At 35.2% G+C, this 25,349-nt stretch overlaps 3 protein-coding genes across 3 annotated transcripts; all 3 read right to left on the bottom strand.

Moving 5' to 3' along the window:
- Window positions 1-894: 894 nt before the first annotated feature.
- On the bottom strand, window positions 895-3,984 carry LOC122041638 (PHD finger-like domain-containing protein 5A). The gene is made up of 2 exons (XM_042601388.1): window positions 3,797-3,984; window positions 895-1,470 (listed from the first exon to the last, which is right to left on the bottom strand). Exon 2 carries the CDS (start codon window positions 1,429-1,431, stop codon window positions 1,099-1,101), a length of 333 nt encoding a protein of 110 aa, XP_042457322.1. The 5' UTR covers window positions 1,432-1,470; window positions 3,797-3,984; the 3' UTR covers window positions 895-1,098.
- Window positions 3,985-6,421: 2,437 nt separating this feature from the next.
- Window positions 6,422-7,268, bottom strand: LOC122039817. Its single transcript, XM_042599255.1, has 2 exons — window positions 6,924-7,268; window positions 6,422-6,790 (listed from the first exon to the last, which is right to left on the bottom strand). Exons 1-2 carry the CDS (start codon window positions 7,065-7,067, stop codon window positions 6,467-6,469), a joined length of 468 nt encoding a protein of 155 aa, XP_042455189.1. The 5' UTR covers window positions 7,068-7,268; the 3' UTR covers window positions 6,422-6,466.
- Window positions 7,269-8,327: 1,059 nt separating this feature from the next.
- On the bottom strand, window positions 8,328-24,934 carry LOC122041637 (calmodulin-binding transcription activator 4-like). The gene is made up of 12 exons (XM_042601387.1): window positions 24,709-24,934; window positions 24,033-24,158; window positions 23,825-23,940; window positions 18,549-18,637; window positions 16,990-17,035; window positions 16,290-16,800; window positions 11,984-12,141; window positions 11,175-11,633; window positions 10,182-10,861; window positions 9,335-9,932; window positions 8,830-9,126; window positions 8,328-8,688 (listed from the first exon to the last, which is right to left on the bottom strand). Exons 1-12 carry the CDS (start codon window positions 24,716-24,718, stop codon window positions 8,590-8,592), a joined length of 3,189 nt encoding a protein of 1,062 aa, XP_042457321.1. The 5' UTR covers window positions 24,719-24,934; the 3' UTR covers window positions 8,328-8,589.
- Between the last annotated feature and the right edge of the window lie 415 nt (window positions 24,935-25,349).

Raw genomic sequence — 25,349 nt, 5'->3', positions numbered from 1 at the left:
ATCCGATAGAGAATCTTGAAACTGTCTCGCCCGAGATTACCCCAAATAAGTCCAGGCTAAAAGGGATAATATTGGTCACTGCACTAATATTTGTCCTAGTGGGAGTGGTAGCTTATCTAATTTATTAGAGTTTTGTTATTGTTATTGTCGTTATGTATGAACAATATTAGTCTATTTCGTTTATGTTAGATTGTTATGTGTTAACAATATGCAGCATATTTTTATGTTAATGATATGTTCATTCATTTATACTATTTACTCTACATGATGCATGATACTCTTTGATTAGTTCATTATAAATATAATAAATAATGATTAATTCATTAGTTGGGATGTGTGTAATAGTATTGATCAATATTAGTCATGAGTTGACCGATGAACAATAAGTTCAAGCAGTTATGCGCTCCCTTCCAAATTCTTGGGAGACCATTAAGCAGACATTAACTTATAGTGAGAGTATCAAAACTTTCATTCACGTCTTATGCCATGTAGAATTGGAGGCGGAGAGAGTTGAATTCGTAAGGATTTCTAGACTAGCATATGTGACTATCGGTTCTGTTGGATCATCTGAATCCATGAAAAAAAAATAATTCAAAAAAGGAAAAGGAAAGAAGAAGGAAACTATTATTGTAGGATCATATATATATTTTAACTAAATTTTTTATCAATAAAAAAAACTCAGAATGATATGAGATAAAATCTTATATGTTTATATTATTCTTTTAATTATATTTATATCCTCAAATATCAACCTAATAATAAAGTAATAATTTTTTTAAAATATAACTAAGTCTTCAAAAAAAATTGTTTAAAAAAATTAAGAAAATTTATATTTAAGAAAACTTAGCTACTTGTTTGGTAAAAAGCTGTTGTCCTTCTGAAAAATATAAGAGGTCATAAAGATCAGAATAAATTCAGGATAAATGTCACTGAATGTCAGGGAAATCATACTCCACACGTCTGAATTTGATCATCCACATGTTATCACAGCATGCCATTACTAAACATAACACAGTAATTTGCTGCAGCAACGAAAGCAGCTTTAGAGCATTCATAATTTGAGACAACTAACTGTAGTTGTGAATCAGAGAAAATGGATCAACGTTTCTTAAATCCATACTTTTTCCTTTCATAAAAGAGATCCGTCTTGGCACTTCCAAGATTGACAATCTTGGGGCATCCATCGCGGTCTTTCTCCTGCAGCGTGCATTCTTTGCAATAGTAGGCATCAGAAATTCCGACTCCGCCACATATGACACACCTTCCTTGGAAGGAACCGTAGTTGCATTCATCGCAAATGCGCACAAGTGTACACGGGCGGACATATGAATCACATACAACGCACTTCCCATCATCCTTCTCGCACAGGCGGCCAATTGCTATCCCTGGCTGCTTCCGGCACATAATGAGATCAGGATGGTGTTTCGCCATGAACCCTGTGCACTATCCTAGTGGCAGTCTCCTCTGTACCTGGATTTAAGCAACAAATACAATTACCAGTATTCTTTTAAAGAAAACTATGGAATTAAATTCTTAATTACTATCAAATGCTGAAAGTTAAGATACTAGTTGGATTCCAGATGTATTTTGGATTATATTGGGCATATCTGTGAAAATAATATATCACTAAGAAACAAAGCTAAAATGTTTTTATGACTAAGAAACAAACTAAGTCAAAAGTTAGAACTTACTCTTCACGTATATGATCAAAAGTACTCTGCATTTTCGTATGTGAATTGCTGCAGATTTGAAAGAAGAAAACTGGACTTTGCCACTGCTTAATTGACTTAATTGAACCCATTTACTACTTATTCTGTGTCAATAAATCTACTAAATTAGGCATTTGTTCCTTATGTACTTAATAAAATCAAATTGCATCCTTGGAAAGATCAGACCACAACAAAAAAGCAAGTACTATTCTTATTCGCAGACGATAGGATGTGTAAACAATCAATGGTGCATGGTTTGTAATCTTGTAATCCTATCCAATCTCACAATCTAAATTCTGTGTCGTTCTCGTACATAGGCGAGGCAATATCATACAAACTTTAGTGTCATTGTTCTTGTGTTTGTTTGCCTGAAATCACATACTCAAGTTGTTTCCATTGAGCAGAAGACTGAAACCTGTTTATGCACATCATGTTCCTTCTTCTCAAGCATAGAATTGCTCAACTCATCACCGCAACTACCATTCACCTAGCACATTATACACCACCACCAATAATGCACACATCCATCTCCTTCAAGAACACTGCCATTATGATCTTGCCTGCATTTCTTTATGACTATGCGCCACCAATCAGCTAAGTTTCCTCAAGACAAGCGACCTCATAAAGTCACTGTAGGATCAAAGAAGCGCTAGAGGGTGGGGGTGAATAGTGCATGTTGCTTTTTCACGTCTTTTGAAAACTCGAGAGATAGCAGTAGAAATATAAATCAAACATAACAATGAACACAGTTTCTTTTTTACTTGACTCATAGCGCAACATAAATTTGTAGAATTTATGATTAATGGAGAGCATATATTAGATATTGTCATTCAGTTGGGACACATCAAAGATTTTGTGCTAGGAATTATTAATATTAGCCACACCCCTTACTTAGAACGCCCACAACAATGCATGAGCACTTTGTTAATTTGCATTACATTCAGACGTCCATATAATGGATTGATTTTGATTGACAAAAAAAACTCGATAATTAATTAAATTTCCTACATTGCCTTCTCATTCACTGGAAAAACTAAGACTTTATCAAGTTGAATTGAAGATGCGAGTAGATTGAATTGGAGATGAGTTCACCTCTAAACATCGCCTTCTCAAGTTTTGAGGTAGATTGCCCTGTTTATTTCCCCCCTAGATTTCTACTAATTTTGAGATTGGTTAGCTAGGATTAGGTTGTAATTGTGTTTTGCTTTGAATCTTTTACATACAAAAAGATCTTGGATATGTTTGTTTGTTTCTGAATTTGGGTAATTTGTTGCTATTGCAGGCCTGCACTTGTTTGCTTGGCTGTTTTGTTCTGGTTTGGTGGTTGTGCTGATTTCTACATGTGTGGGCAGTAGCTTAGTTATTTGGAGTTGTGTGTATCCTGTTGCACGTGAAGTCATAAAGATAAAGATTGTTCTTGTTTGCTTGGCTGTACTGTTAGTTGAGCTTGATCATAAAGATAAAGAAGAATAAAAAGGCTCAAAAAATGCAGATTAGACAAATGAAGCACAAGCAAAGAAAATGCCATCTTTCAAATTCTCATACTGCTGTGAATCTTTCATCCAGCTAGGTGGCATTTTAAAAATGATTCCTTAAGTCTTTCAGGTTCAACTTACAAGTTGCAAGATTAGCATTTTCCCTGAACCAAGAGATAGTTGGTAGGAAAATATCAAAGTAATAACATGGACATCAATGTATACATCATTATTTCATAGTATGAAGCAAACTAGCAAGAACTAAACAGAACATACTAAATAAAAACTACATGATCACCGAGTAAAGGAAATTACATAAAATGCATTCATTGTCATAGTCAATAGCTTTGCAGTAAGTACAAAAGGGAAACAGGAAAATGCTAAAACAAACAAGCCCAGATATAGGAATATAGTAAATATAGAGAACAAAGAAATTCATCGGAGATATCCAAAGAAGAAAACAAGGAGAAATGTTCAGCTTAAAAACACGGTCTTTCATGGGAAAAAAAAACAACAGTTCAAGGTCTAGGTTCCACGACGACCAACAAGACAGAAACGGATCTGTGCTGGATAAACAAAATCCCCAAATCTTGTTGTTAATCAAATAAATACCTGAAGAATGCCTCGATCGCGAGTCGGGAAAGCCGCGCCTTCGCGACTGGAAGGCAGGGTTCTTCGCGGAGTGGGGACGCCTTCGAACGCCGGAGTAGGGTTTCGCGGGTGCTAGGGTTTCGCGAGTTGGCTTCCGCGATCGTGACTTTCGTGAGTCGGCGAAGTTGGGAATAAGAATTGGCGGATTACTTTTAATAAATTGTTAGGGGGTATTGAACAAAATGCAGCCTAAAAATTATTATCCCGGTAACCAATTTATTATTATATAAAATATTTAATAATTATATAAAAATGATATATTTTCTTTTATATCTCAAATTGAAATTATTATATGGTAGTCATTTCCATCCATATTTATAGTTAAATTGTTTATTATTAATTTAGAATAAACCTAATTTTTATTAACATTTATGTAGAATATAATTACATTAAATAATTTAACTGTTAATATGTTTTAATATCGAGAATTAATTAGCACGTTAACAATTTAAACATAGTTGGTAAATTACCAACATTAACAATTTTTTAAAATACTATATTAAATTATTATTAATTTTTATCGAGAACATAGATAAAAATTACGTTCATTGGAACATGGTTGTCCATAGCGTGCCGGATTTAAAATTTATTCACATTTACTAACTGAGTTAGTCCGTGAGAGGATAACTTTTCTACTAAATTACAAACCGTACAATACATTTATACATTTACTGTCTGAGTTAGCCGTGAGAGGATAACTTTTCTACTAAATTACAAACCATACGATAGATGTATTATGTATTTTTATATTTTAAAATAAAACTATGAACATTCCACTAAAACTAAACGAATTATTATTATTATTATTATTATTATTATTATTATTATTATTGACTTAATCGAGATTCATATTACTAATATTTTTTTACTGAACTTCATAGGTAATTTTTAAATTACTGAATTATGTAGATTAATTTTAAAATTATTAAATCACATACTCATTTCTCAATTTACCGTTAATAAATTAGGTGATAAAAAAATTAGTCAAATGAATTTCTATTTAGAAATCAATCGATTGATTTTTAACACTAGGTGAATCAATTTCTCTGTATGCCGGAGTTTTGCGCATATTAGTCGGCTGATAATTGAAATCAGTCGAATCAATTTGTTAATAGATTTTAAATAAAATCGGTTGATCGACCAAACGACTTTGAATTAATACAAAACTAGCTCTTATATGTTCGGCTAGTTTTCCTAATTATATTTATACCCTCAAACATTAATTTGACTTAATATATTAAAAGCAATAATTTTTTAAACACAAATGTGTTTTAAAAAAATCTAATTATGTTAAAAAAATCATTACTTTCAATATATTATTTCAAATTAATATTTGAGGGTATGAATAACTCAGAAGAATTAGATGAATACAAGGCAATTAGTTTAATATCAATCTAAGGGCATTTGATCTATCAGCAGGTTTTATCCAAAATCGACTGATAGTCCTAGACAACTCAGAATAACATGAAATCAGTTCATGTATGTTTGTCTAGTTCTCCTAATTATATTATATCCTCAAATATCAATTTGACCTAATATATTGAGAGCAATAAATTTTTGAAACATGTATGTTTGTCTAGTTCTCTTAAATATATTATACCCTCAAACATCATGTTTAAAAAATTACTTCTCTCAATATACTATGTCAAATTGACGTTTGAAAATATAGATATAATCAGAAAAACTAGACGAATATATAGAAACTAGTTCCATGCCATTCTGAATTGTCTAGGTCCATCAATCGATTTTGGACAAAATCAACTAATGGACTAAGTATATCGGATTGATATGAAACTAATTCTTATATATTCATTTAGTTATCCTGATTATATCTATGCTCTCAAATATCAATTTGATTTAATATATTAAGAATAATAATTTTTTAAATAAAAATTAAAATTTTCAAAATATTTATGTTTAAAAAATCACTGCTTTTAATGTATTAGGTTAAATACAATGCATTAGGTTAAACTGATATTTAAAGACAATATAATCAAAAGAACTAACTGAATACATATAAATTAATTTCATGTTAATTCGAAGTCATTTGATTCATCAACCAATTTTGTTCAAAACCAACTTTAATATAAAAATAAATCGATTCGATTGATTTTATTATAAGTCAATTGATTTACTTGAAATTTTAGTACTGAAAGAAATCGATTTGACTAGTATTAAAAATCAATCGATTGATTTTCAAATAGAAATCGATTCAATTATTTTTTTATCAACCGATTGATTAAGGGTAAAACAAGAAGTGAATACATGATTTAATAATTTTAAAACTAACCTACATAATTTGAAAATTTTAAAAACTTACCTATGTGGTTCGACGATAAAAAGCTTATTATTAAAATTGAACAAATAAAATTAATAAAAAAATAATTTAATTATTTTTTAATAAAATTTGTTTTTTTATTAAAATAAAAAAAATCTTAATATATTTTTTAAATTATTTAATAAAAAATCAATTTAATTAATTTTTAAAATTCATAATTAAAATAAAACTAATTTAACTAGAATAATTAATAATTTTTTAGAAAAAAAAAACTTTGAACCGAAATGGTCCAATTTAATTTAATGGATTATTTGGATACCCCAGGGAGAAAGAACACAAGGCGGCGACGAGACTCATCTTCTGCCGTCCAGATCGAGGGGCGGCAGATCCACACGAGTTAGGTCAGGCACCGGAACGGGCGGCAACCCGTTCGTTTCGATCTGCTGCTTTTGCAGCCTCCTCCCGCCGCACCCCCGAACCAGCCCCTTCACCGCGTCGCCGATCGCCTTGAGAGGGTTCCGCAACTTCTGCCGGGCCATCAGCAGCAGCGACACCTCGTTCAACTGCCACACCAAAGTCACGACGATCAGGGCGGAGAGGAGCCGGTGGGTGACCAGGTTCTGCTTCCTCACCCCTCTAATCTCCTCGGCGATGGCGTCCCTCTCCAACATCTCCAACTGACGTACAACCAAATTAACACACAACAAGACGCACGCGAAAAAAAAAAGAGCTTAATTAATCTAATCCGATTATTCCAATCCGTACGAAGACGTGCCGAACCCTAAAGAATTGATTGATCTGTTGAGGAACCTGAAGGAGCAATTTGGAGAGGAGCAGATCGTCTTCTTCGTCGCCATGCTTTCCTTTTTGCCTCCTCTCTTCGAGGAGTTGCCGGAGGGCCTGGTGCACCAACTCCAATCTCTCATTCTTCTTCTTCCTCTCGGAAACCTCCATGGATCGATTGGATTAGGAAAGTTGAAGATCTAACTAGATTCTCAATAGATCACGCATTCTCGTTTCCGATTTTCTGTGTATAAAATAGTAACGAAGGGCGGAGTAAGCTCCTTGTTATTCTACACGTGGCACGCTAAGAAATGCCCCTATTTTATTATTAGGCCTGTACAGCAGCAGCTTGAGGATGAGTTTATCTGTGAGGAAGGAAAGCGCGAGGCAGAACGGTGGGAAAAGGTAATTCGTCCGGTTAGCATGATAATTAAGGAGATAAGTGGATAAGAGAGGTGAGTTATATGGGTCAAGAGAATTTGTCCGGTCGAAGCTCTGACTATCATGTCCTGTGGCTGAGATCGGTGTTACTTTTAAATAAAAAATTTAAAAATAATCAACCTCGGGGATACAATAATTATAAAATAAATTAATTTTTTATGATAAATTATTCATACTATTAGAACTAATTAAATTATATCTATTTAAATTTAAAAATATCATATTATCATAAAATTCTATTTTTTTCGTCAGAAATTAGAGTGAATTCATCTTCCTCCTCAGAACTCGACTTATTCCCTATTCTCGATTTCATTTTCAATTTCAATTCTATTTCTAATTGAAATGCAGTGTAAGAGATTAGGGATGAGCAACTTAAAATCACCCAGTAAGTGAGGGATAAAAATGCAAATATAGTAATTCTTGAGCAGCAACAATTTTTCAATAGTTGAAATAACAATTAACTTAAAACAGAAATATACATAGACAGTGAAACTAAATCATATTCTTCGTATCTTCAATCGATATCAATCTTCTAGAATTATTTATCTTTGAGGAGAGGTCAAAAATTGAAAGTAGTTCAGAAATTAAAAGTGTTCATAATATGTATTTTTATCATTTAGTTCATAATTAATACAGTGCCAAAAAATACAGTAATAACAAAATTAATACTAACAGTAGTGTAACAAAATAAATTTTCAAAAAAATAAAACTATCACTTTCAAAATTTATAATTTGTATAATAAATCCACTTATAAAAATCTTTAGAAATTGATATGGCAATGAAAAAGATGAGATTCTTAAAGTACACTTCTCATTATGTGCTAAAATGATTCTATCAGGATACGTTTTCTCTTCTAATCAAGCTTTTCCATAACTTTCCCATGATTATTTATAGGGGTAAAGTTTTAATCTCCACCAACCTCACTATTTCCACTAACCCCACCCCACTATCTCCACTAACACCCTTATATCTATTAACACCATGAATCATGATCTCCACTAACCACACTATCCTATTCGAATCATGGTCTGTCTTTACATGACTAATCCGAACAGATTTCCATGGGTACATGAGGAATATTTATCAGGGAAAAATTACGACAGTTCACGAGCAAAGGCAGACAGTGTCGTTAGTTTTGCATCAACAGCAGTGTAAATAATTTACAACAAACTCTATCTGTCGACTGTCAAATACCATGAAATCGTATGGAAAGTTATTAGCATTCTCGTAAATGCATCTTCATCTAGATAGTCAAGTAGATGTTTGATCTGCGTCAGTCATTAGACATAAGTCGAGTTCAGAGCCATCTTCAAATCCTGATGGAGCTTCATCTGATTTGCTCAATTCCGCCTGTCGATCGTGCACGAGAAAAACTAGCTAGTTAGAAGCATGATAAGATCAACGAAAGTTCCAGGTTTAGATGATAAATGGAGAAGAAATTGAATCTATATTCAAAATATATCCATGCATCTGATTGTCTACTTGACAAACCTTGGCTTTGTGATATCTTTCAAGCATGCGCCGGTACTGCTGCCTTGCGTCGGGCGAGTCTACCATTGATAGAACCCTTGAAACTGCTTCATCAATAGCTCCATCCACCTTTTGCCTCCTAAAAATCTTAGCTATGTCGTCGTCATCGTCGTCTTCATCAGTAATTTCTGGTTCAGCTCGAAACCCACGTAAACCGGCTCCTTTCCTACGCCACCGTAATATAACCTTTTCAACGACACCAACAGTCCATAAGATTTCTCTGTACTTCTTTCTCACCTGATGACCTCTTACATGAGCCTGTCAACAAAGACCAAAGGCAAAAACAATAAAAATTGCTGGATAATTTCATCTTTGTAAAGCAACATGCTAATTGGTCAAAAATACTCAAGCTGAAGAATTTGTAACAGGAATGCAAGAATTGAAAATGCATGAATGGATTGCCACATCCATGTTTGCATAGAAATATCAAATAAGAGTACTCTGAACTAAAAGAAAAGTAGCAAACCTGTATCTTCACTACATGTTGGCGGAGAGTAAGAAAATCTCTCCGCCCCTTCCAACCCCGGTACTTTTTCTGGATAGATAGAGCTGCTCTATCGGAATTCTGATCTTGTGAACTAGAAGAAGGCCTATGAAGCCTTGACACAGCTGATAGCGCTTGTATATCTCCTGGAGTCATGCCATAATCATCACAACTCAAACTGAGTGCAGTCTTTTGCAGCCTCTTCCTAAAAGAATGCGCACGGAAGGCAGCTTGTATACGTGCCGCAGCTAGAGCTGCATTTCTTACAGCTGCTAAAGAATCCTTCAGCGAAAGTTCGTCTTCAGTTTCACCATGTTTTTCGACACTCCTCTGAGATATGCTTTCAACTGCTTTTACTGCTTTCACCTCAGAAGAACCCTCGGAAATCTCACTTTCTTCTATAGTGAGAGAAGATAGATGACTTGTTAGAGCAACTTCTGAGAGATATCCAGCAAGACCCGTGTGGCCTCTAGCAGATGCTAGGAATCCTGGTGTTTTTCCGACTGGATCTTGTGCAGTGGGATCTGTGACTAATTCAGCAGATGCTCCAGCAGCAAGCAGTGCAGCAACCATTTTCTCTCTGCAAAGTAAAATAGTTCCACCTATATCAGCAGATAATCCATAAATTTAAGTGTTATCAAAATGTTGGATGAAAAAGAGAGCTTCTTATTTGTCCAGGAAACTTGACTAAATCATATTTGTGCAAAGAAAGGCAACATTGCTGTATGGAACAAGATTATACTTGGTTCAAAAAGTAAGCACAAGCCAAAGAGCTGACACACTAAGTCCTCATCACCAATAAATGCTTACACTAAACAATTTAAGTTACCTGCCACAGTAAGCAGCCCAATGGAGTGCCGTCCATCCATTTTCATCACGGAAATTTATGCCAACACCATGCTCAAGAATGAGATTCAAAGCCCACTCGTATCCCAGACCAGAAATAAGATGTATAATGCCATGTTCTTGCTTGGATAACAAACAGTCTGCTTGCTTGTTGTTTTGATGTTTCATCGACAACCAGTTCAACAGCTTGTCTTTTAACAGTTCTAGCATAATCCAGTCTTTGGTATCTAATGAATTATCACAATCAATTTTGAGTGCCTCAATAATTTGCTTCCAATGGTCATCTGTTGCTTTAAGTTTTCTAGACTTCCCTACTTGATTGTCAATAGGACCTTTTTCTATTGTTGAATTATCAAGTAGCATTTGAGAAAGTCTAGCAAGGAGCAATATTTCTTCAGAATCTTTTGCAGTACCAACAACAGATAAATGATCTATATAGCTAGAGGTGGTTAACTTAGCACGAAATTCAAATTCTCGCACCTCACTGCAGGACTTCCTGTTCCCAGATGTGATACACAGATCAACTTTACCAGTACTATGTTGAGGAGCCCAGCAACGCAGTACACCTTCTTGGGCAATTTCAAGTGGAACCTCGATGTCACCAAACATGACTGCCCAGGAAGACTCCAGTGGATCACAAAGAAACTCTCCTGTAATGATAACCTGAACACCATATTGTTGTGTCAAAATATAACTGATGATAACTCAGTTCATAGAATAATGAAAGATGCATAAACTTGAAATGGTTCTCTTTATAGTTTAAGTATTTTAAAAGAAAAGTAGTCCTGCGTATTTGACAATATAATTATTAGAAACATGGGAGAATAAGATATTGAAATCATTTTTGTTTTCGTTCTGATCCTTTTAACCAACCAATTTTTTTATTGAATCTATATAATCATCAGTTAAACACTAGTTCATATCAGGTATCAGCAACATGTTCAGTAATAAACAAATTCTAGAGAAAAAAGTGTGCCTTGGTGCTCTCATAAGAAAATGCCCATTCTGGAGAAACTTCACATATGCTGAAACGACGTCTCTGTGAACTTAAATCTGTTGCAAGAGAAGCTCCAAATTGACTATGATAAAAAATGCTAGAGAAATCTGCAGAATTTGCATTGTTTCCCAGAGCTATGGGGATAGTTTCAATCCAATCAGAGCTATTTTCTTTTCTACCATTTGCTTCAAAAGTACCTTCTGCAGATGAATGGTGTTCTCCAAACATTTTGAGTTGAGAAATAGTGCTAGGTGATTCAATCGAGTCCTTGGAACCTAAAAGAAATCTTCTAGTAGCAGATAGTTGGTGATGTAAATCACTCTCAGAAATTTCATGACCATTTGGTTTCTCTTCTGCTGTACAAGAACTCAAATTCTCAGATGCACCAAAGGAATATATGGGCATATTCTCTCTGCCTGAAAATGTAGGCAACGTATCCTGTAAAGGAACACAAAAAATAATATTATTTCAAAAGAAAGGTAATGATCAGAAAGTAGAAATCATACCAAACACTTAATTTTCACTGACAAAACTTTAGAATGCTACAAGTACAGAAAAAAAATGATGAGCCTCGGGAAACAATATGACATACTGAAGCTTTTTGAATTGTCAAACAAATAAATGTAATAGAATAGCTATACTTTGGTTATTTCATGAACCAAAAAGTCCTTGAGAGGCAGCACAAATCTATGTTCCATATCAAACAAACTAAGAGAGTTAAGATTCCTTATTCCTTACCGATTCGTGACATAAAGTCGTTGACAAAACCCAATTTCAAGTGCACTTACTCTAGAAATTGAAGAATCAGGAATCCCATTGCAGGCCAAGAAATTGGAACTTCTTCCATGGGACTCCATCCCTGCAGATTTTGAGCTTAGCTGGAGTACATCTGTCCACGAAGGAGAATCTGAGCATAATGGTTGATTTTGTTGTGATTCATGGTCACCTGGAGGGAGGATTGCAGATATTTAATTTACTGTCAAGTGGTATGAAAATAAGAACTAAGATGCTTCATGGTGCAATGTTCACATGCCCTCAGGACTACTTGTCGTGACAAGCATATGGAAACAGTTTGCAATACACCAAAAATAATTATTTAAAATGATATGTGTGACTCTAGAAGAATTTTTGACAAAAAAAAATAATATAGAACCACAGTTGATACAAACTATCCGCGAATTCACTGTTAGGTGATTGATGTCATTTCTGTCATTGAGAATGTAGTGGGGTTCTTTTACAGAGGAACTCAACTGATAATGCTTTTAAAACTATAGTCAAACATTGCTAATGCTCAATTATTTAAATGATGACAGGTAGAGTAGGCCTAAAACGTAGAAAGGAAAGGAAGAAGCAGTAAGGATTGTTTATTTGGGAGGATGAAAAATTATGTTGAAGTTCCTCTATTTACTTGAATTTACTTGAAAGGAAGGTAAGAAAGATGAAAAAACTTGAATATACCTGAATGATATAAGTACCCTTCAGTCAGTGTCTTTGTGTGCATGATGTTGCCAGAGAAAAATTGGGTGGTGTGGTTGCAGGTATAAAAAGTGTTGCAATTCATAGTCTTTGGAGGATTGGAAAGGAAGTTCATAAGAAATCAATATAAGTTGTAAATTGCCCAATAAAAAAGGCATTTGAGTAATTAGTCATTTGACACCTCAAAAACCTTGTTTCTTCCATTTCCACCGCATCTCAGAGGAAGCAATGCAGAGGAAAATTGAACTTGTTTTTCCATCCACAAAATTCATTCCAAAAGTATATATCCAACACTCAAGTAAATAGAGGTTACATTTCAAACTTGATTGCCTATCATATACCAAAAAATACCAATTAAAGATGTACAAATAGATTCAAATGGTTTCATACACTTCACTAGAAATATTCAAATCAATCAAGTTATCTTCAAATCTATTGGCACCTTTGAACATGTAGATACAATGTCAATTTATTTTCTCCAATTTTAACATTTACAGAGCTATGCTTAATTGCCCTATCATATTAGTATTTTTTTAATCATTTCTAACAATTTGAAACATCTGTTTTAGCATTATCATTATTCTCATCTCAACTACATTATCTTTTTGCATGTGTTTGTGTGTTGATTCTAATAACCTTACAATTTGACATATAAAGAGTGGTGTAATCATATGATAGTTTATAAAAAATTTCCTTTAGCCTAAGAGACATACGATGATAGCACAAGCCTTCAGAAACTCTTTTCCGTTTCTCTTTAGCCTATTAATGGTATTCTCATCGTCATACTATGCTTGTTGAGTAATAACTCCATGACTCTTCAAAGGAATTTCATGTTCATCCATCTACTTCACCTATTTTTTTTTTTATTAGTGAAATAACATTGCATAAATTCTCTACTTGTTCTACTTATCTTAGTACCTTCAGTTTTCCCAAAAAAAATCATAATTCAAGCATCAAATTTAGAAGTTAATCACCATTACTTTTCTGAATTAAACACGCTCATCAACTCCAACAATAGAGCATCATTTAGCAAAATCATTGTACCCTAAAATCTCAGCAAAGCCGAGATAAATGCCTCCCTTATGTGCTAGTAACTATTCCAAAAGTTAGTAGTCGCCCGTGATTTACCTCCTCCGTGTTGGCCCTGGGACGGATTGGCGGGGGCGCTGGGGGCGAGCGTATTCGCCTTTTGCCACCATTGTACCCTAAAAAATATGAAGCATATTTACAAACAATAAAGGATAAGCCTAGTCTGGTTTCCACAATGATGCCCATGCAAACTAGAGCCAGATTAGTGATAGACAATATGTATGTTTTCTAAATCATATAATGTTAGTATTAGCCCTAAGAGCCATTTATGAGATGATTAGGCTTATTAGGTTAATGGCTTATTGACTTAATGGTTAATCTAATATAATAATCCGATCCATTATCTTATTAGGTTAATGACTTATTGGGTTAATGATTAATCCAATATAACAATCCAACCCATTAAGAGATTAATTTCATCATTAATCAAAGAAGACCAAGAGACACAAGAGGGTTAATGTCCATTAATAGAGATTAATGGATCATTAATCAAAGGAAGACCAAAAGCCAAATAACCTTTGGTATTCCTTGGATGAGTACAAAAGGTTTGTCTCATTCATTTTCAAAAAAAAAGAATTTGTTTTCTTCCACCATCTTCCTCTTTGGCCGAACCACTCTTGCTTGCTAGCACAAAAAGGTGGTTCTTCTCTGAAGTCGTGTTCGTGTGACTGACGGAATGTGTTCGTGTGAATACCGTAGAGGCACGAACACTTGATCGTGCTAAGATCTGCATCCAAAGAAAAGTTGTTGCCGGGATTGCGAAGGGCACGCAACAAAGGTATAACTTCTTTTAACAAACTTAGTATATGTTTTTGCTTCGCACAGATCTGGAAAGGATCTAGTTAATTTTTCTGCGTGTTTAGCGCTCTAGATCCTTACATATACATCTCTTGAGGAACTTATTCGACTATTATTTAATCATATTGCTATTGTTTTTTCCCTTCTGATTTACCCATTTGGCTTGCAGAATAAGTCTTAAGGTTGAACTGGGCCTTTGAAGGCTAATTGTCTCAAACAAATAAATCAAAACAACATGCTCTCGCTGCAACTTCAACAAGTAATACGGTACTTTTGGAAGCTTAAATGCTATTTATCATGTCAGAAAGGTTTACCAGATATGATAGGAACATATCCTGGATAGCAAATAGGACAGGCGCTTGTATCTTTAAATAAGTGTTTGTGGACTATATGACAAGAAGCCATACAAAAGTGTGGCCAGTACAGGGTGTTCCACGTTGCAAGGTCTGCAGCAATTATGTTACAGGATAGTCCAATTATAGGCAATTTCCATATAGTTATGTTTGAACTTTGAAGCATTTAATATTACATCCTTCAATGGAATGTACTTCAATAGTGAAACTTTTCCATACAGCACGGACGAACCAGAAGATTCTAAAGGAAAAACTGCTGTTCTTTCCAGACGGCACAATAGGACAGAGAAACTACGAGTGAGAGTACATATATACTCTAGAGTTTGAAGAGGTGTTCGAACATTGTTCCATGTCTCAAGACTCTCAACACAGCATGGAATGGTATGTTTCGCCTGTTTCAAGTAAAAGAGGATGAGGTTTTAATCTATCATCTGTTGAGTGAACAACAGGTCATCCATCAGAAACTTCATCAACTTGTTGAATTTTAGCATAGTAATACAACTGAGATCAGACTGCCAGTTGAACCTGAAAAAACCAGAACCGTATACCTATGTGGCTTGGGCTAATTCATAGATCAGATGTACAAAAAATGAGTCGGACCAATCACTTTTGTGAAAATTTGCTAGTTGAAGCCAGTTCAATTTGTCATATAGCTTGAAATATAAAAAATGCTGATTTGCGATTCGAAATAATTAAACTTGAGATAGCAAAATAATACCTTTTCATATGTTATCCTACCCTAATAATATATATATTTAAAAAATCTAAGATCCTCCATTTAAAAAATAATTGCAAATCCATTATTCCATTTTATATAAATAATAATCTCATATGTACTAGTAGTATTATTTTTTTTTTACATTTTACTTATGTATGAATAATTTTTATATCAATATGGAGTTTGTCCAGTTTGATCTCTGATTCAATTTATAACTATACAACAAATTATAATGTAGTAAAAGTAACATGTTTCTTTGTATTGTGGAACTTGTTTTCACAATATAATTTATTAATCTTTTTCATTACCTAAATTTGAATGGGGAGTTTTGAGCCACAGAAATAGCTTTTTGCAATGTAGGATAAGATTGCATATAAAATTAATAAATTTGTAGCTTCATCTATGTCAATCTGGCAATGGACACAACTGAGTCAATGTTCTAGTTGACATGTCATTCAACAATTGACCTATTTCACTTGACAGTTGAACCAAGGACCCAGAACTTACCAATTAAATTTCTGGTTCTCGTATTGTGGAATTTTCATGTGCTACCAAAAGCATTCGTGCAGAATAAAAGCATAAACTAAAAGGTTAAGAGAATCTATAAAATCTCAAACAACATGACAAATAATTTAGCAATTGATGGATCTACAAAACTACCTGAAATTTTTGGCAGCTGAACAGTGGCAGAATTTTGCTGCTTTCCAACTTCATTAACTCGATGTCCTCTATCTGATCCTATGAGAAGATTTTCATGTGCAAAAGAAACCATTGTTCCTCCATTAGGAAAATCTTTTAGGACTTGTATATCATCATTCTCACAAGAGTACTCTAGTAGATTTTCTTTAAAGTAAATGGAGTTATCATCATCATCCAAACCGAGCTGTGCTTCAAGATTCCGCAGTAGGTGGTTGACTTCTGGCTGTGAATTTTTATCAGAATTTTCTAATCTTTCAAATTTATTATGGTGGTTCGCATCAAAGTTCTCTAAGACAAACTTAGAATTGATTTCTTCTGTTGATCCTTGACTATAAGAGCTCTGAGAAGGTTCATATAATGCAGTAGTTCCAGACATATAGCCTCTGTCTGTGTTAATAATTGTTGAAGTATGATTTAAATTTGAATAAGACTCAATGGAGAAGTTTGAGGTTGATCCAGAAACGTATCTTCCCTGGGTGACAAAAAAAAATAAAATGGTGATAAACAGATACATCACTCAATCAGCATGTTGCAGAAACATGAAATATCATCTTGTCTTAGTAATGTGCCTTCGTCTATCATTTTAACAGTCTTTCTATCATTTATTCTTTGATCTTTAGCAAATACAACATAATGAGTGAAAAGACATTGAGCAACAAACCTCATCCACTTCTCTGTAGTGAACAAGAACAATGTGTTCATACTCCCTGAAAAGAAATATTTAAGTACATTACAACAATTATACCAGAAAGTACTCAAGTCTATTAACAATAGGTAAATAGTTTGAAAATCTCTAGAGGAATATTAATGGTTACATGATATCCTGTCAATATCCACAATAGACATTTGCAAACATTAATAAAACACCATTTGTTACACCTACATCAAGAAAGATTATTGAATTTAACGCTGTAAAATAGCAGGTGTATGGACTAGCTAGAAGAACATATATTAGGATTTAGGATTCAGGGTTTTAGGATTTAAGATTTGGGGTAATAGAAATATGGAGTGTTCACTCAGTGGCACTGCTTGTGTAGTTATCCAACATGAGTATTGAGGAAGTAAATGAAGTGTTTGAGTATTAGAAACAAATCAAATAATAATGGTAGATTGGTAAGTTCACATTAATAAATATCATAATTGTTGAAATATGGTTATCCTACAAAAGAGGACATTTGATAAACAGATACAAAACCTAATAGTAAAAAAGACTTGAAGAAATTAAATACTTTCAACTAATGGGTGTTTAATTATTTATTATGCAGGACTATCACATAGGGGAGACTTGGTGCAACGGTAAAATTATTGTTGTATGATCTAGAGGTCACGGGTTAGAGTTGTAGAAACAACCTCTTGCAATGAAAGGTAAGACTGCGTAACCCAATGTGGTCCGATCCTTCTTCGAGATCCCATATTGACAGAAGCTTTGTGCATTAGACTGCCCTTTTTATGCAGGATTATCACATTTGTGAATTTCATTATTTTAACTTGAGGGTAGCATGGATAGTCTTGTTAGTGCGTATTTTTTACTATTTCAACCCCTTTATCTATCTAATTATATGAGAGAGGCAGCAGTCTCAAGGTTAGAGTTTACTGATTTTGAATCTGGATCAGCTAAGTCAAACACATATCCTTTAAACTCTATATTGTACTTGTATTATATTGACACGAGTGCATAAGCTAACTGTCTAGGTACATTACCGTGAAGCACGAAAGGAACATTAATTTTCAGAAAGAAAAAACATAAATATGAAGATTACTACAATAGTCAGCATCCAAAAATCTAGATGCTTCAAGGACATATTATGGAGATATAATCCTGCATATGATTGGCAAGTGACCTAGTTAATTTCCTAACTAAAACTAGAATTATAAGAGCAACTATTGTGGCAGGAGGTCTATCTAATATGGTAAGAGTTCGCTAGAATGTAAATGGAGTTTAAAGAGTCACTTGCAATATATTGTGAATCAAAATCCAAAACATTTGAAAGGGAACCTTGACACAATAGTAAAGTTGTCGTCATGTGACCTAGTGGTCATGGATTTGAGTCACGGAGATCATCTCTTACAATGCAAAGTAAGATTGTGTGCAATAGACCTTTTCTCAAGACCCCGCATTGGCGTTAGTTTCGTGCATCGAGCTGCTATTTTTTAAAAAAATCTAAAACATTTGCATGGCAGTTGTGCTTTTATATATAAAGTTCAATATAGTGAACTTACGGATCCAGCATCCAATAGCTACGCCTCTGGAAGTAAGGATTTTGCTCCCCATGGGCATAATAACAACTCAAAGCATCTACATTGCCAACCTACAAAAAAAAATAAAAGAAATACATTTCTCGTAAAAAAAGACACATTGTGCAAAAAAGGAAAATAAGATAAATAGAAAATACTACAGTGCCGATTTTATTAACAAACCAAGAAAACAAGATATTTACAATATAAACTTCATGTGTGATCTTGATAAAAATCAGGTCAGGTGCATGAAATAGAAGTTCATTATTTCTTAGTATAAATAGGTTCAATGTCTTATACTTTTATTTCAAAGAGTATATTCCATTATCAATAATAAGAAATAAATCTTAATACAACTAAAGTATTGTTTATAATGGTTCTCTATTAGAGAGCTATAAACAAGGGCAAAAGTTAAAAGGGCGCCCCCTTTTTACCAAATCATCAAAGGGGCACCCCCTATAAAATTACACAATGTCATCTCTATGTTATTAGCTTCGAGATTATCAAAGGTAATAGGAGGAATACTTCAACAATCTCAGACAACTTTTGTACAGGGACGTCTCATTACAGATAATATCCATCTGGCGTAGGAGCTCTTCCGGAGGTATCACAGGAAGTGTATCTCCCCTAGATGCATTATGAAGGTTGACCTTCAGAAGGCCTTCGACTCGGTTCATTGGGAGTTTCTGCGTGAGACACTTATTGTTAGTTAGAGCCCTAGAGCCAATCATATGATGATTGTTGTATGGACTCATTGTGTCATATTCTTATGTATATAAAGACATTTGTTTTTGTTATTATACTTACTTGTATTGGTGCCAAATAACTAAGTATAATAGCGTCCTTGAGTAGAAGGTTCTTATCTATATCAATCGATTGGTTGAATCAATAGTGAGATGATATAGAGAACACTACTCTTAATCATTCCTAGTCAAGTATTAACATTCAGGGACAATGTTAATGCGGCGAGACTAGCATGTAGGTCAACTCGATGACTTGATCTCACAAGTCATGGATATGGAGATATCAAGTTGACACATGGGTATGCATTGGAGAATGTATACTGAATGACCCGCCATGAGAAAGTATCATAGATCGTTATATAAGTGTCATATACTTTCTCATGTGGCTATTAGTATGACTATTAGTCCTTGGACCTGAAGTCACCATGGTTCCCTACATAAGAAGTTACATACTTTGGCTTCGTCAAACGTCACCCGTAACTGGGTGGACTATAAAGACGATTACTGGGTATGTAACAAATTATGCGAAGGAATATGAGTGATGTAGATGGGATCTATCCCTCCTATATAACGGGAGTGTCATCATTATTCTTGATAGAGTGAGACCACTAAGTGCATGGTCATGCCCAAATGAGTCAATATGAGATATTGAGCTCATTTAATTAGAGTGAGTCTACTTGGAGTTCAAGATTTAGATTGATTAGAGGATGACATGGTCTATGCCTCGCATTGATCAATCTAGGTGTCAAGGATAGAAGGACATTGTCGTATATTATGCGAGTTACAATTAGTAGTCACAAAGGTGATGTTGGATCTCAACATTCTTGTAACTTGGGTAGTAATGATGTGTTGCTAGATACCGCTCATTACTTATGCTTCTAAATGAGTTTAGGAGCATTGCCAACGTTACAAGAACCTATAGGGTCATACACAAAGGGCAATTAGATGGAGATTCGGTTCATATGATGAACCAAGAGGATTAGGTTCATGTGATGAACCAAATTCGATTAAGAGTAATCCAAATTAGATTAATTGAGTAAGACTCGATTGAGTTAGACTTGAGTTAGACTCAAGTGAGGTTAGACTCAAGTGAGGCTAGACTTGAGTTAGACTCAAGTGAGGCTTAATGATGATCTTCATTGAATTTTGAATTCAATGATAAATGGAATTCAATTTGAATTTTAAATTCAAATTTCGAATGAGTTTCAAAATGACCATTTAATGAAGAATATTAAATACTCATTAAGGCTCATTAATGAGGCTCATTAATGGTGTTAATGAGCATTAATGAAAATACTTAAGCCATTTTTTACTCTCATTTTCATGATCGATCATTATTCTTCCTCCTTGCTTCTTCTTCTCTCCCTCTCCTCCTCCTTGGCCGAACACCTTTAGAGTGCTAGCACACTCTAAGTGTTTTCTCCATCTCTATTGTTCGTGTGGATACGTATAGAGGTGTGTCCACTTGAACACACTCGAGATCCGACAACTTTTGGACAAGCGGGATTCGCGAAGGGCTTCGCTACAAGGGTAATCTTTTAACCATGTAGATCTAATGTAGATCTAGGATAGAAAAACATGTACACGAAATTTTTTTTGTTCTTTTAATCTTCGTACGGATCCGGTGGCATGGGATTTCGAGGTTTCCGTAATGCAAAAAGCGATTTTTGTGGCTCGAAAATCCCAACACTTAATTGGTTTTTAATTTCCTACAAAGTTTATATCTTGATAATGGAGTGTATAACCATTCCGTCATTCTCTATAGTCATTAATGAGGTCTTTTGGATTCTTTAGAGGGGTTAGAGGGCTACATCAGGGAGACCCTCCCTCTCCCTACTTATTCAGTATTTGTGTGGAGACCCTCTCGTATGGATAGATCATATTTCAAATTCCATCGACGATGTGGTCATCTCATATTGGCACACTTAGCGAATGCAGATGACCAGTCGGGGGATGAGGTATCAGTAGGACATTTATCTTCTTGTTTGTAGATGTTTGGGGTGACCGCAAGACTTCAGGCTAATTATCGGAAGTCGGACATTTATCTAGCTGGAGTAGATGACTTGACACAGTTGTGACTTCTTTCTCTTACGGGCTTCCAAGAAGGGACCACTCCCTTTTGATATTTAGGGATACCGCTTGTTGCTGAGTGTGTACGAATTTTGGACTATAACCCTCTCCTTGATTCCTTAGTACGAAAGATTAACTAATGGCCGAAGAAGACACTGTCTTATGCGGGAAAAGCGCAACTCATTACTTCGGTGCTTCAAGTAGTGGAGTGCTTTTAGCTCACTATATTACCTATTCCCCATGGAATTATTGACCGTATTTACAGCATCTACAGGTCATTTATGTGGACATCCAAATACCCCTTAGTGTCTTGGGTGGATATGTGCATACCCAGAGAAAAAGGAGGAATAAGATTTCACGACTTAAAAGTTTGGAACCTTGCCTAATTGTCCAAGGTACTGTGACGGATACAGGCGAAGGAGGATACTCTTTGGATCGAGTGGGTGCATCATACCTACTTGAGGCGGGCGAACATTTAGATCTGGGAGGTAGTGCACTCGGATTCCCATCAAACGGTTGTTGCAAATTCGTGACCTTATCCTTACGGCTACTAGGTCGTCGATAGGTGCTATGCAGAGGTTGGAGGATTGGTTTGAGCACGATGGAGGTGTGGCCAGGCGTTATGACTTCTTTAGGCATCCCAGTCTTAAGAATCCTAAGAAGCCTTAGCTACTGACAGTGTCGAAAACCTACATCCAACCTAGCCATGCAAGAGCACTTGTTCTTTGGGTGTCCTCCTGTAGCGATCTTATGGAGGAGAATCTGAGAGTGACTACATATGAGGCAGGAGATGTCTCCCTACCGGTGGATGCTACGAGCCTTCGAGTGTTTCTTCAAAGGAGGTTGTCTCTTGACTAAAGCTAGACACCAATGTAACCTTTGATACACTTTGTATGGAGAGCTAAGAATAATTGTATCTTTGATGAGGGAGTTGGAGAGTGAGAAGATTTTTAGAAATGTACAAGTCCAAGTTAACCGGTCATTAGGAGTGTTTTCTGATATGATATTATGTTAGACATGAGACGCTACTCATCAGGTATTGTATTCTGGACTTGCTTTGATATATACATTTTACTTATCTAAAAAAAAGAGTTGGAGTCATCCATCTCGAGTGTCAAATATCTCATTGGTCGGCTAGATGGTCAATGTTAGTATCACCCAAAATGGATGCATACGAAATGAGATTTTGATTCATGCTCAACATCATTGTGAAGGGATATGAATTGACCAATGGACTAAAATGAAATTGAACAATATAACTCTGCTGCAATTTTATGTAAAATTATCTAGTTGCCAAAGCTTGCATAGATTTCAAACTGATCGATGGTTATGCTACAAATTATATGTTTAGGGTCATAATTACAAGACGGAAAACCCCTCAAACAAGAATGGAACCCAATGCTACCAGAAAAATTGGATGCATAACTTGCAAGCCGGAAGCAATTTTATTCTCCTCAGCTCATTCCTGGGGTAGAATTCTATATTGAAAAATCTGTAATACATCCTCCATGAAATTGACTGTGGATATTACCCATTCCATTAGAGTGGAGAGGGAACAATGTTATGAATCTGGTGCACAGTCAACTAAAAGAAGGCATGCTATATGAGGAGACTAGGTGCCTCTGGTAATAAAGATCTTTTCCACCACAAGGTCTGAACAGATAAAACTTGAGAAGTATTTTGATGATCATCCAACAAAGGAACACAGCTTGGTATCAAATTAGTACCATTTTTTAACATTGGTAAGGTAGGCTATCACGAAATAGTCACTAGATTTATTGGAGCCTGGATTCCCAAATAGTTGCTAGATTTATTTCACTCTGCTGTGAGTACAAACAACACCAATTATTGGCATGATATTCCAAAGATCTCACACCGTTTGGTGACATGTAGCTTCGATATGAAATCCTAACTAACTGCTGTCTCATGCTATTGCTAGAGCTAGGATCACCTGACTAATCTAACGAGGAAGAGATTGTTTACGTCAAAATGGGGCGCATTCTGGAGGCATATAAAGTAAGCTAGGCCTATAAATTACTTCATAGAATCATAACAATTACAAATGCTTCCCTTAACTAATTCATTTGGAAAACCAACGGTTACAAATGCTGGAAATTGTTCATGTTGCAGCACCTTGTGTTCCATAAACCTATGAAACATGTAGAAGGTGTCTGTATCACTCAACTCGATGTCCTGCAAAAATATTTGTGGTGCCCTAAATAGTGGAATGAAAATCACAACTCTCTTCCTAAACCGTGGAATGAAGAGGAACATGGTTCTCTTCCTAACTTGTGGAATGAAGTGCAACATACACTCATCCTAACTAGTGGAGTTAACAACAAAACAATTCACCCTTCTCCCAGTTCCAACAATAACTAGTACCCTGATATTTGTAGTGTGATAAGAGCAAAATTGTTCACAAAACAAGGACTGGGTCCTTCAACTAACCTTAAGTCTCTCATGTGCTTCCCCAATGGTTCTTCCATCTTTCTTCCTCCGCCACGCATGTCCATCCTTACGGAAAAACCGAAGGACTTTACGATTGAAAAGAAACAAAGAACCACCTGCCGAATAAACCAGATTCCAGACATTAAATACTAGGAATGGAACATTAATAAAAATGATGAATTCCACAAGTATTAAAAACATATTTTACTAAGTGGAAGGTGGGGTGGCTCTGGAGAGAGAGGAAAGCGCTCGTAATTTTTTAAGATGAAATGCACTTCAGAAGCTTTCAGCCATCGTTTTTGAGCTTCTTGGCGAAGCACATTAATATCGAAACCTGGAAAAAGGCCAATGGTCATTCAACAAATAGCAAGTGAAAGAAAGAAAGAAACAGACATTTAATTCCTACAACTCCGAACATACGTGAATAGAAGCGAACTAGATGTCGGTAATTCAAGCTAGCACAAGTCGGAGCATTCAAATAGAGTTTCTAATTCCAATCTAAAAACTCCATCTTTAACTGAACTCCATGTTTTGTAGAAAAAAACATAACCAAAACAGAAAACTAATTCATCGAAATCAAACTTCACTTGAATGTTCAAAAAAGAGGGGGGAAACATGTGACCCTAAGTAACACTACTTCATCCAAAAGGCACCAAAAATACAAGGTGACGCTAACTACTATTACATAATGTACAAAACCAATCTTTTCGTTTCTAGAAACAACCCGCACCACAACAGCTCAGACCCCTGAATTCCTCGAGATTCGTACCTCGAGAAATTGGGTGTACAAAGGGGAGAGGCCAAGAAGAGAACTGAAGTCAACAAAGGCATGGACATACCGAAGAGTATAGAAACAAACAAGGAGAGATCAGTTCAGTTCGTACCGTGCTGCATCGCGAACAGCTCCGATGACGTCCGCCGGCTACAGCTGCTCCAATCAAGCGAGGCCCAGAAAAGGTGAGGGGAAAGTGAAGGGATTCACAAAGGGAGCAGAAGATCACCGAGGAAAGGAATTGGAGTCCATAGGAAACTCGTAATGGAAGGGAGAGACTTGAAAAAACGTCATTTTTGGGAGGTGTGGAAATTGACGTTGTCGCATAGATTTGTTTATACGAGCGGCAGCGTTGCTGCAATGGCACTCGATGTGGTACTTCCGCCTGCAAGACCACAACTAGAGGTCCACAGCCGTTAGAATCATTCATATGCGGGCACTTGCCATATATATATATATATATATATATATATATATATATATATTATATGTTAAGCGATACTTTATATGCGACCATGAGTGAAATTCGACGTGGGTTATCTGACGCGGTCAAAATTTAATTTTTTTAATCGCTCTTTCATCTACATGCAATAACTTTTCTCTCTTATCTACATGCAACAACTATAAAAATTTTTAATCTCTCTCATCTGCATGCAACAACTTTTCTCTCTTTCTTTTTAAATTAAAATAATATTTTATTTTCTCTCCTACTATTACATGCAAAAAATTATTATGGTAGTGATGATATAATGT

This window comes from Zingiber officinale, chromosome 2A (genome assembly GCF_018446385.1).
Source record: "Zingiber officinale cultivar Zhangliang chromosome 2A, Zo_v1.1, whole genome shotgun sequence".
In the NCBI taxonomy this organism is placed as follows: domain Eukaryota; kingdom Viridiplantae; phylum Streptophyta; class Magnoliopsida; order Zingiberales; family Zingiberaceae; genus Zingiber; species Zingiber officinale.
The sequence above is the reverse complement of the archived record's forward strand: the minus strand, read 5'-3'. Positions and strand labels throughout refer to the sequence as shown.